General features: G+C 52.3%; 1 protein-coding gene across 12 annotated transcripts in view; it reads left to right on the top strand.

Moving 5' to 3' along the window:
• Positions 1 to 12,307, top strand: part of FGD3 (FYVE, RhoGEF and PH domain containing 3) — an 86,121-nt gene that overhangs the window by 50,446 nt on the left and 23,368 nt on the right. For 10 of the 12 annotated variants that reach the window (XM_033236741.1, XM_033236743.1, XM_033236738.1 and 7 more), the window contains 6 exons: positions 1,469 to 1,558; positions 2,588 to 2,724; positions 4,306 to 4,462; positions 8,922 to 9,060; positions 9,780 to 9,838; positions 12,103 to 12,249. In XM_033236741.1, the coding sequence (XP_033092632.1) occupies positions 1,469 to 1,558; positions 2,588 to 2,724; positions 4,306 to 4,462; positions 8,922 to 9,060; positions 9,780 to 9,838; positions 12,103 to 12,249 (729 nt within the window). The remainder of the gene's footprint in view (positions 1 to 1,468; positions 1,559 to 2,587; positions 2,725 to 4,305; positions 4,463 to 8,921; positions 9,061 to 9,779; positions 9,839 to 12,102; positions 12,250 to 12,307) is intronic. The other 2 variants (XM_033236747.1, XM_033236745.1) reach the window with 1 other exon arrangement.

Here is a 12,307-nt window from a genome sequence, read left to right as displayed (position 1 = left end):
CTGCCTCTGTTACCTTGACTTGTCTCAGATTCCATTGACCTACGACAGGTCCTGGCAGTAGGAATGTAAGACTGCCTCTGTTATTTTGACTTGCTCCAGGTTAGGGAGAAGCTTATGCAAGGCTCCTACTGGCCGTATGTTTCATTTCTAGCTTTGATGTCTGGGCACCGATTTCCCTGGGTTTAACTACTTGCTCCATGGTAAGGCCGTGCTGTGGAAATCTCTGTGTGACTGTCATGCAGGCCTGTCTGTGTGACTGTCAGAAAGGATTGGCTTGCCACAATAGGGCCTTCAGGAGGTGATTACGTCGTGAGGTCAAAGCCATCATGAATAGCATTAGGGCCCTTATGAAAGAGAAAGTTCATGGGTTTGCTCTCCTCTGCTCTTCCACCATGTGAGGACACAGCCTTCATCTCCCTTTTTCTCTTCTACCACTTCCACTGTGTGAGGGGAGAGTGTTCAGGCCACCATCTTGGAAGCAGAGATCAGCCCTCAGAAGTGTGAGAAATAAACTTCTCTTGTTTAGAAATTACCCTGTCTCAGGCATTTTCACAAAAACTTCCATAGTGATGATTTCGAGCTTTGATTAGCTCGTACCCTGTGCGCTGTCTTGCACGAAGTGTCTCATATGTGTTGTTCCACTCCATCCTCATAACATCCCTATGATGTAGGTACTAGGTGGTGACGCTGTTGTTTTGCATTTGGGGTCACTGAAACTTACAGAGGTTTGTTAGCCTGCCCAATGTCAAAAAACAGGAGGAGGCCAGGCATGGTGGCTCACGCCTGTAATCCCAGCACTTTGGGAGGCTGAGGCAGGCAGATAGGTTGAGTCCAGGAGTTCAAGACCAGCCTAGGCAACATGGCAAAACCTCATCTCTACCAAAAGAAAATAGAAAAAAACTAGTTGGACATGGTGGTACACATAGAGAGCGGCCCAAATGGACTAAGACAAACCTGTCAAATATCACCAATTTCCCTACACTTTTTGCCAAAATCTTTTCTTGGCTTTATAATGGCTTGGGTGCTGTAGCTTCTCAGCTGGTCGCTGGAATTCTCACACAGGTGTTCTGGCCCATACATTGTTGTTAACCTTATGTCTCTGAGCAGAAGGAGGGCCGAGAGCTGTTTAGTCCACCATCTTGCTGACATCGCTGTCCAATATATTTTGAGGGGGTTGCTGCAACTGCTCAAAGGCCCAGGAGGGTGGAGTTATCTTTGGGCTAGAGAGGCTTTTGGGGGACTGCCAGAAACGACTGTGCTTTTCCCAAAATCCTCCATGCAAATATCATCTATGAGAACTGAGCACCACATCGCCATCCCAGTGGCCCCTTCCTGCCCCTGCTCCTGCCCCTGTGGCCTCCTGCCGCCCCCATGGCCCCTGGTTCTCCTGTACACAGTGGCAGCCTGTTAGGTGCCGATTCCCCAAGGCTCATCTTCCCCAGGTGAGCTGCATCTCTTCTCTCCACAGCACTCTGGCCCCCAGAAGCTTCTCCACATTGCCCAGGAGCTCCTGCACACCGAGGAGACCTATGTGAGGCGGCTGCACCTGCTGGACCAGGTAGCCCACATGGCTTGGGGGCCCACCTTAGTCCACTCCCAGAGTTTCAGTGGGCAGTTTCAGTATCTTAGCATTGACTGGGCATTACAGGTGCAGTATGAATGACTTAAATACTAAAACTCAGACAAATTTAAGTCCGGTTTACAAACTTTTTTTTGTTTTGTTTTGTTTTTCTTTTGAGACAGAGTCTCATTCTGTCTCCCAGGCTGGAGTGCAGTGGTGAGGTCTTGGCTCACTGCAACCTCCGCCTCTCAGGTTCAAGCGATTCTCCTGTCTCCGCCTCCCGAGTAGCTGGGACTACAGGCACACACCACCATGCCTGGCTAATTTTTGTATTTATAGTAGAGATGGGGTTTCACCACATTGGTGAGGCTGGTCTTGAACTCCTGACCTCAGGTGATCCACCAGCCTCAGCCTCCCAAAGTGCTGGGATTACAGGTGTGAGCCACCATGCCCATCCTAGAAACTTATTTTTTGTTTTCAGTGCTTGTGGCTCTGAGGAAAAGGCTTTGCCAAGTCACCTGTGGGACATTTCTTCCTGGCAGCTGCATGATCTGAGCATGTAAATGGCTTCTGGATGTTTTTCTGCATAAATAGTTGGGACAGGGGTTGCCACTCATCCCTATCCATATGACAATGTGGGGTTTATGAGCACAGGAAATAAAGCACCCATGGAAGCCGGGGTTTTAACAGACGGTGCTGCTGCTGTTTTTATCTCATGAGATAGAGAAGGAAGTCTGAACCTTCCATTTCGCATGAGAGGTTGCTGAGGAAAGATGTCTTTCCCTGTCCTCAGGGGACTGTCCCTGCCGCACCCACATTCCTAAGTCATAAGCGAGCTTGCATTAAGACCATGAGGTTGTCTGAACCAGTTCTACGAAAAGGGAGGACAATAATGCTGAAGTTCATTAAGAAAACACAAGGTGGCAGCAGCGGCACCTCCCAAGCGCCCTCACCTGTGGCCGAAGCGGGGCAGCTGTGCTCAGTGGAAGAGGCTCACTGGCCACACGTGGGCTTCTCTATGCTCAGGTTTTCTGCACCGGGCTGACGGATGCGGGGATTCCTCCAGAAGTCACCACGGGCATATTCTCTAACATCTCTTCCATCCACCGCTTCCACGGGCAGTTCCTGCTGCCGGAGCTGAAGACGCGGATCACGGAGGAGTGGTGAGTACCGTCTGCGGATGCCCGTGGGGCCCCTCAAGTGGTCTCTAGACCTGGGTTCGTGTGCCTGTGAGCCAGGCAAGTGCTGGGGGACTGTCCCATGGTGACTGGGCGCCTCCCTTCTCTGCATGGTCTGGGTCCGGTCCAGACTCCACCCCTTCCTGGTTGGTGACCTTGACCGGCCACTTACGGTCTCCAAGGCTTAGTTCCTGAGAAAGCAGATGATGCGGAATGAAGGGCTTTTAATGCCCCACTTGAGGCTCTGAAACTAAAATGAGGTTTGACATCTGGAAACACCACACAGTGGATAGTGCTGGTTGGTTTTCTTTTCCCTCCTAGCTTATACTCCACCTTTGTTTAAAAAATGCTATTTTTCCCCCTCAACAGTGGACATCAGATCCTCCTCCTGCTGTCCCTGGGGCCTGTCCCTCTGTCCCACTCATGCTTCTGTTCATTAGCAGAGGGACAGCTCAGTGCAAGTCACACATGAAACATCCCAGGCGTGGCCCTCAGACTCATCAGTTCGCCACACTGCGTGTTGCCTTTCCCCTCATTCTGGATGCCACTGCTGTTTGACTTAGGGTCTCTGCTGCCTGCCCCCTTCGCAGGCCCGGCTTCCCTCTGCATCAGGAGCCTGGCCCTTCTGCGTCCCACAAGCCTGTTCTCCAAGCTGCAGCCCAGGAGACCACAGAGGCTTGGCTGGAATGGGAAGCCAGGGAGAGTCTTTTCACCTGTTGCTCAGGGAGGGACTGTGTCAATTCGTAAATCTGTACAAGGACATGGTCCAGCTGCCAAGCACGTTACATTGTGTCCCCAAGGCAGGCAGGACTGGATGCGGCCTTCTGGCTGACAAAATCCATGCTTAGTAGAGACAGGTTTTATCCTGCAAAGCCCTGGAGACTGCTAACTCATGAGCACACGTGTGACCTCCTCTGCTCCTTTTATAGCAGCACAGGGGTCCGAGGACTTAGCCACCCTGCCCTTTGGATCTTTAAATTAAATGGATGAGTGCAGTTCACAGTCACGCCTCAGTGATGGCTTTGTGCCGGTGGCTTTTTTCTTTCTTTTTGAAACAGTCCTAAGGACAAAGATGATTAGTATACGTTTCTGTTTCTTGAAAATTATTTGCAAATCCCTGTCCAAAGCAGCTTTTTTCATTATCAGTACTACAAAGAGTTACTTTCCCCGGGACTTCACCAGCATTGAATAGAACCATTGTTTCTAATCTTTGCCCATTTAAAAGGAGCATAATGGTATTTTGTTGGTTCTCTTTGATAGCTGTGGCTCATCATTCAGGTGATTCTGCTACTACTGCTATCTCCTGTGTCTGGGGCACTGGTTCTAAGCTTGCAGCTTGCACTTTCAACTGTTTTACAGGCACCTTTCATTTAATTGCCCTGTTAACTATTTTCTACTCTACATGACATAGGGGAGGAAGCTAAAGCTCAGAGAGGGTGACCAATTTGCTCACCATCACACAGAGCTGGCTGCCACCCCACACTCCCCTGGTGGAGGTCATGTCCATTAACCTCGGAGCCCCCATTGCACCCAGCTATTTCTCTGATGATTCACTTCTCCACGAAGGGACACAAACCCACGGCTCGGGGACATCCTGCAGAAGCTGGCCCCATTCCTAAAGATGTACGGCGAGTACGTTAAGAACTTTGACCGAGCCGTGGGGCTGGTGAGCACATGGACCCAGCGCTCCCCACTGTTTAAAGACATCATCCACAGCATCCAGGTAAGGCGGGCAGCGGGAGTGTGGACACGGATGTTCTCAAGATGCACAGAGCCTGGTGTTTTATTTAAAAAAAAAAAAAAAAAAAAGCCGGGCGCGGTGGCTCAAGCCTGTAATCCCAGCACTTTGGGAGGCTGAGACAGGTGGATCACGAGGTCAGGAGATCGAGACCATCCTGGCTAACACGGTGACATCCCGTCTCTACTAAAAATACAAAAAACTAGCCGGGCGAGGTGGCCGGCGCCTGTAGTCCCAGCTACTCCGGAGGCTGAGGCGGGAGAATGGCGTAAACCCGGGAGGCGGAGCTTGCAGTGAGCTGAGATCCGGCCACTGCACTCCAGCCCGGGCAACAGAGCAAGACTCCGTCTCAAAAAATATATATATATATATATTATATATATATATATAAACTCCAAAAACTAATATATGTCATTACTGAAATTTTGGAACATAGAGAAAATTAGGAAAATTATGAGATGTGTCCAGATGCTCTGTTGATGCTTTGAGCGTTACCGTAACTCCCAGAACGAATCAGCATTCCCATTGGAAAACTGTGGCTCAAGAGGCTGTGCAAGCTACAGCATCACAAGCTATTATCTGATGGAACCTGAATTCAAAGGACAGTTTCTGATTCCACAGTGTCCCTCGATATCTAGTGCAGGCATTTTTGTTTAAATGTTACATTGCTTTTTTCTTTTTCGCTTTCTGCTAACAGCCTCCTCACAACCCCGGCTACTCTTATCTCCTGTAGGGTTGGTCTCTTCCTTCCTGATTCACAAGGCTTTTGTATGCTAAGAACATCAACTGCTTTCTCTCATGCATGTCACAGATTATTTTCCCTCATCTTTTTTTTTTTATTTTATTCTTTTATTGAGACGACGTCTCACTCTGTCGCCCAGGCTGGAGCGCAGTAGCACGATCTCAGCTCACTGCAAGCTCTGCCTCCCGAGTTCATGCCATTCTCCTGCCTCAGCCTCCGGAGTAGCTGGGACTACAGGCGCCCGCCACCACGCCCGGCTAATTTTTTTGTATTTTTAGTAGAGATGGGGTTTCACTATGTTAGCCAGGATGTCTCGATCTCCTGACCTCGTGATCCGCCCGCCTTGGCCTCCCAAAGTGCTGGGATTACAGGCGTGAGCCACCACGCCCGGCCCAGAATTTTTTATTTTTAAGTACTTCCTGTCACCACTTCTTAAAATGTAAAGCTTATTTTTAAATGCATTTCCCACTACCCAAGACTATATAACCCCATCTCTACTAAAAATACAAAAATTAGCTGGTCGTGGCAAGCCTATAGTCCCAGCTACTCTGAAGGCTGATTCAGGAGAACCGGTTGAACCAAGAGGCAGAGGTTGCAGTGAGCTGAGATCGTGCCACTGCAATCCAGCCTGGGCGACAGAGAGAGACTCTGTCCCCCAGACTCCCCACCGTTTAAAAAAAGAAGAAAAAATAAAAAAACACAAAATCCGGATTAATTTGGTTTTCTTCCCAGGTTGCCAATCAAGCTGGCAACTCCCATCTAGGCCTCAGAATGAAGTAAGGGAAGGGCATACTCGGTGTAGACGCTGAGACAGTGAAATTAGTCACGTGGCCATGTGGCGTAATGATACGTGTGTGCTGTCGAGCTTGAATGAGCCCTTCCAGGGTGCAGCGAACAGTCACTCTCCTGGCACAGGCTGTGGTCCTCTGTCCAACCCTGGCAGACCCCATTCTTGGGTCCAGCAAACCCTTAGGAGGCTAGATACTTTCTGGATTGGGATGCAGACACGTCTGCAGCAGCTACCGCGGCACTGCCATGTCCTGGATGACGTCTGCCTGGGGACACTCGAGGCAGACATGGCCCCGGTTGCAGGCCAGCCACTGGTCTGCACATCCCCTCACCGTAGGCAGATTGGGCACAGGGCCAGGCAGGCTGTGGAGAGGGCTCTCCGCCTGGACTCAGTACCGTCCAGCCATTCCCTCAAGGTGACTTTGCCCCCCTGGGGATCCCAGGCCATATCTGCAGACATTGGTGGTGCACCCAGCATCTGGTGGGTCCAGGGATGCTGCAAAACACGTTGCAGTGGACAGGATGGCCCACTGCAGAGAATTCTCTGACCCGAGTGTCCATAGTGCCCAGGGTGAGAAGCCCTGGCATGGACAAAACAGGATCATGTGACAGTCAAGTTTCCCGTGGACTTTTGCAGGTTTCCTTCCTTTAATCCAAAGCATATTTTAAACTTTAAACTTTTATTTTGAAATAACTTTAAACCTTTACAGGGAAGTTGCAAAAATGCCAAATTGTTACGCACTGTTAACATTTTGTTAATAGTCTTACTTTATTATTCTCTCTAAACTCCTACAGATGATGATGACTTTTGAGCATTTCAGGACTAAGTTGCAGACACCATAACCCTTTATCACTAAATGTGAACAAGGATATTCTCTTGCGTACTCTCAGCTCAGTGATCAAAATCAGGGATTTTACACGGACGTCCTGGTGCTGTCTACTCCGCAGCCCACACTCAGATGTCACCGATTGTCCCAATAATGTTCTTGTTTTCTGGTCCATAACCCAGCCCAGGGCTACACATTGCTCTGATGATTGTGTTTGGCTTCCTGGGTCTGGAGCAGGCCTGGGTCCTTGTCTTTTCGAGGGGTGCAGGCTAGTTACTTGTAGACTGCCTGCTTGGGCTTTTCTGCTGTTTGTCCAGTTTGATTGAGGCTGTGTTCTTCCCCCTGCGTTCTGCCCGGTGGCTCAGTCTCTGCGTCCTGGGGATATTGACTTGATTAAGGGCGTGTCTGCCAGGACTCCTCAGGTGAAGCTGGGTTTTTTCCCCAATTAATACATTTCTTGGCCGGGCGCAGAAGCTCACGCCTGTGATCCAGCACTTTGGGAGGCTGAAGTGGGTGGATCACCTGAGGTCAGAAGTTCGAGACCAGCCTGGGCAACATAGTGAGACCCCCCCCCCATCTCTACTAAAAATACAAAAATTAGCTGGGTGTGGTGGCACCCACGCGCCTGTAATCCCAGCTACTCGGGAGGCTGAGACAGGATAATTGCTTGAGCCAGGGAGGCAGAGGCTGTAGTGAGCCAAGATCACTCCACTCCACTCCAGCCTGGACGATAGAGCAAGACTCCATTTCAAAAAAAAAAAGAAAAGAAAAGAAAAAAAAAAGGTTTCAGCCAGGTGCGATGGCTCACGCCTGTAACCCCAACACTTTGGGAGGCCAAGATAGGCAGATCATGAGGTCAGGAGTTCGAGACCAGCCTGACCGACATGGTGAAACCATGTCTCTACTAAAAATACAAAAATTAGCCAGGTGTGATAGCGGGTGCCTGTAATCCCAGTTACTCAGGAGGCTGAGGCAGGAGAATCGCTTGAACCTGGGAGACGGAGGTTGCAGTAAGCCGAGATGGCGCCATTGGACTCCAGCCCGGGAAACAGCAAGAGTCTGTCTCAAAAAAAAAAAAAAAAGAGAGAGAGAGAAAGAAAGAAAGAAAAAAAGAATAAAAACAAGTTTCTTGTAGGGAGATACTTGGAGATTATGTCAATATGTTGCCGGAAACAGTTGCTTTTATGAAGATTTGGGTTTCTCTCACCCTGTTGTATCCCAGGTATTTTTGAGCTCATCTGAGCTGGAAGCCATTCTGTTCTGGGCCCTGAGCCCGGTGAGGGTGGTTGAGGCCCTCGAGTTGCTGGCAGGTGGGTGGGGAAGCTGGTGGACAGGATGACAGAGGCAGCAGGCCCTCATAGGCTGCCCAGTGGGCATCGTTGGGGGAGGCAGAGGCAAAGTGGCCCGGGCAGGAGGACCCAAGTAGGGAGCACAGAGGTGACAGGGTGGCAGCATTCAGCACACGTGTCTGGGGTTCGGATGCCAGATGGAGACATGGCAGCGAGGAGGTGCTGCAGGGTGGGAGGGAGGCACGGGGAGCCGGTGAGCAGTGCTGGGCACGGGTGGGGCACAAGGGTCTCAGCACCTGACTGGAACACGGGTGCATTTACATCGAGCGCGATCTGCAGGAGGACTCCCCAGCGGCCTGTAGGCATGAGGACAGGCCCTGGCCCGATTCCCAGTGGGGAGAGTTAGGCGAAGCTCTGCCTGATTTCTCAGCAGAGGGGTCAAGGGAGTCCTGCATAGGCCCATGGGTGGGTGGGGAGTGGGGAGAACCCACTCTTGAGAGGAGACAGTCCTGTCCAGGCATTTATTTTCTCCACCGAGGATGCATATAAGAGAGCCAGCTCTGGGCCAAGGGCCAGGCTGCCTGGGGTTCCAGTCCTTGCTCCATTGGTCAGTCTCTCCGAGCCTCAGTTTCCCCTGTTGTAAAGTGTGGTCTGTGCCAGCCGTGTCTTGAAGGGCAGTCAGTTCTGGGCAGCCAGTTCCAGGCAGCCTCCTGGGGCTGTGGTGGCCAGAAGCCATGGCGGGGCCGGCGTCCACACACGTGTCTTTGGGGTGCCCCATGCTCCCTCTGTCCCCACAGAAGCAGGAGGTGTGTGGAAACCTGACGCTGCAGCACCACATGCTGGAGCCCGTACAGAGGGTCCCCCGGTATGAGCTGCTGCTCAAGGACTATCTGAAGAGGCTCCCGCAGGATGCCCCAGACCGGAAGGACGCGGAGAGTAAGCTGGGGCCAAGGGCTCCAAGGAGGGCACAGGGGCACCTGCCAAGAACTCTGGGGGTGGGGAGAGAGGGGGAGAGAGGGTCGTGGGGGTAGGGGAGAGAGAAACAGAGAGACCAGAGGGAAAGAGACAGAGACAGGGGAGGGAGAGAGATGGAGACAGAGAGAGAGATAGGGAGACATCGGGAAAAGAAAGGGAGAGGGAGGGAGAAACAGAGGGGAGGAGAGAGAGACATACAGAGACAGAGGAAGGAGAGAGAGAGAAAAAGTGAGATCCTTAACAGCCCAGGAAGGGACTTAGTGTCTTTGAGGGCAGAGAAAAATCTCCCCTGCTTGAAGTATGCGGGTGGACATTGGTCTAGGGAAGGTGCTACTAAATGGTGGCCCCGTTCAGAGCTTAGGCCCCAGGAATGGGTCTCATGGGGCTGGTGGGGGCTGCTCCTGGTCTAGTCACTGCCTGGTGTGGCTGGCAGGCAGCCCGGGCAGGATTGTGGGAGCCCCCTGCCCGGTATTGGCCCCAGCAGAAGGGATGTGTCTGCAGGGTCAGAGGCAGGGTCACCCCCTTCCTCTGGGCCAGTCCTCTAGAGTAGCCCAGGCACCATGGGAAAGGCCGACAGCAGAGACAGATCCTCTCTCTGGAGGCAGCTGCCCTGGAGCCCCTCAGGCAAGCAAAAATGGAGCCACCGTGGCCCCAGGCTGAGCACAGTCTTCCTCCTGCAGGGTCCTTGGAGCTCATCTCCACAGCCGCCAACCACTCCAATGCCGCCATTCGGAAAGTGGTGAGTGTGGGGCTCCGGCGGGGACCAGCAGGTGGTGAGCAAGAGTGAGGGCCGGGAGGCCCTTGTGGGCCAGCCCTTCACCCCCATCCTTCGAGGGGCTCCACGAGTGACTCCTTTACACCCCCTGCCCCCATCCCCGGGGGGCAGCCGGACAGCCCCACCCCTTGCTATGATAGATCTGTGTCTGTGGTGAGTGATTTAATGCTCTATGCCTTAGTTTCTCCATCTGTAAAATGGGAGCCCTGACAGCCTGTCTCATTGGGCGTCTGTGGAGATTAAAAGAATCACTCTATGTCCGGGCACGGTGGCTCACGCCTGTAATCCCAGCACTTTGGGAGGCCAAGGCGGGCGGATCACGAGGTCAGGAGATCGAGACCATCCTGGCTAACACGATGAAACCCCGTCTCTACTAAAAATACAAAAAATTAGCCGGGCGAGGTGGTGGGTGCCTATATAGTCCCAGCTACTCGGGAGCCTGAGGCAGGAGAATGGCGTGAACCCGGGAGGCGGAGCTTGCTGTGAGCTGAGATGGTGACACTGCACTCCAGCCTGGGCAACAGCACGAGACTCCATCTCAAAAAAAAAAAAAAAAGAAAGAAAGAAAGAAAAAAAAAGAATAAACAAAAACCAGAAAAAAAAAAAAAGGAATTTCCTTTGTTTTCTAAGTATCCATTATGTTCCAGGTACTTTCCCTAGGCAGTTTTATTTAATTATCCAAATTCAGGTCTTTTCTCCCAAAACTCACACACCTCTCAGAGAATGGCTGTTTCATGACCCCTAAAACGCTAAAGACAGTGAGAGCTGCAACATATCCAGGGTCAGCCCCAAGTCCTACCCCACAAAGCGGTCTCCGGCCTGCCCCAGACAGTGTCGGCCACGTGGTACCATGGAACTCAGCCCTAAATGGCCTGAGCCCATGGCAACTTTTGTGTTCAAAAGCCTCAGCAAGGCCAGGCAGGGTGGCTCACGGCTGTACTCCCAGCACTTTGGGAGGCCAAGGCGGGCAAATCACTTGAGGTCAGGAGTTCGAGACCAGCCTGGCCAACATGGTGAAACCCATCTCTACTAAAAATACAAAAATTAGGCGTGGTGGCGCATACCTGTAAGCCACCGGGTGTTGGGGGGAGCACTGTACATAGAATGCTCAGAACAGGACCTGGTGCAGGAAGTGTCAGTGCTCAGTGTTACTGTCATTCATTCACTCACTAAAGCTGCATTAGTCCCTTCATGGGCTGGCTCTGTGCTCACCCAGCCCCCCAGGACATGACAGGTGCACACCCAGCCCTCCTACTGCACACCAGGTGCTTGCCCAGCCCTCCCAGTACATGCCAGGTGCATACAGCTCTCCACTATTAGACACCAGCTGCGCACGCAGCCCCCCAGTACATACCAGGTTCACACCCAGCCCCTGGTATATACCAGCTGTACACCCAGCCCCCAGTAGTGGGCAGGTGCACAGCCAGCTCCCCTGTGTATATACCAGGTACCTGCCCATTCCCCCAGTTCTCAAAAGACCCTCACCCCTACCCTGGTCTGCTCCTCTAAGCTCTCTGCTGCTGGCTCCTCTAGTGCCCCCCACACCCTGTGCCCACTTGCACCTACCTGCATTGGTGCCAGAGACAGAAGGGTCAGCCAAACCCACCTGCCTCCAGGGTGTACAGGCTGAGATCACTCAGGTCCAAGGACGGGGCTTCTGAGGCCCGGCAGGTCCAGACTCGGACACGTGACTGTTGTCGAGGTTGCTGCAGGCTCAGCTCTGCCTTCCGCTGCACTGGCATCCGGCTCAAAGCTGGGCTGTGAGCTTTGCCCTTGTCCCATCGCACTTCTGGGTGCTGGTTACCCACGTGACCACCCCCCCCAGTCACCGTGGCCAGGGGAAGGTGACATATAGATTGTCCGAGTCTGGGTCTCAGACACTCAACTGACCTCTCTGTGCCTCAGTTTCCTTGTCTGTAAAACGAAGATAACAATGGCACTCACCTCACTAGGTGAGTTAAAACGTGTATCATATGTAGAACAGCATCTGGCTCATAGCAATGGTTAGCTCTGTTGCTGTTTATCATCGTTATTATGTTCTGCATGGCGAACTCCTAGTCATCCTTCAATACTCAACTCAAACATCACTGTGATTTCCCTCCCACCCATCAGTAGCTCATTGCCCTCTCTGGATTCTGGGCCACAGTTGCAGGGAAGGGCTCCACGTATCTCTAGGTCACCAGCCACTCTCACAGACCTTTGGTGCCTGAGCCCCATGTCTTTTGCAGGAGAAAATGCACAAGCTCTTGGAGGTGTACGAGCAGCTGGGTGGGGAAGAGGACATTGTCAACCCGGCCAATGAGCTGATCAAGGAGGGCCAAATCCAGAAGCTGTCAGCCAAGAACGGCACTGCCCAGGACCGCCACCTCTTCCTGGTGAGCCTGGCTCCTGCCAGCCCAGCCGCAGAGCCTCCCTTGCCATTTGCCTCAAGCC

The sequence above is a fragment of the Trachypithecus francoisi genome, unplaced genomic scaffold, assembly GCF_009764315.1.
Source record: "Trachypithecus francoisi isolate TF-2019V2 unplaced genomic scaffold, Tfra_2.0 Lachesis_group16, whole genome shotgun sequence".
Taxonomy (NCBI): Eukaryota; Metazoa; Chordata; class Mammalia; order Primates; family Cercopithecidae; genus Trachypithecus; species Trachypithecus francoisi.
This window is presented reverse-complemented; position numbering and strand designations above follow the sequence as displayed.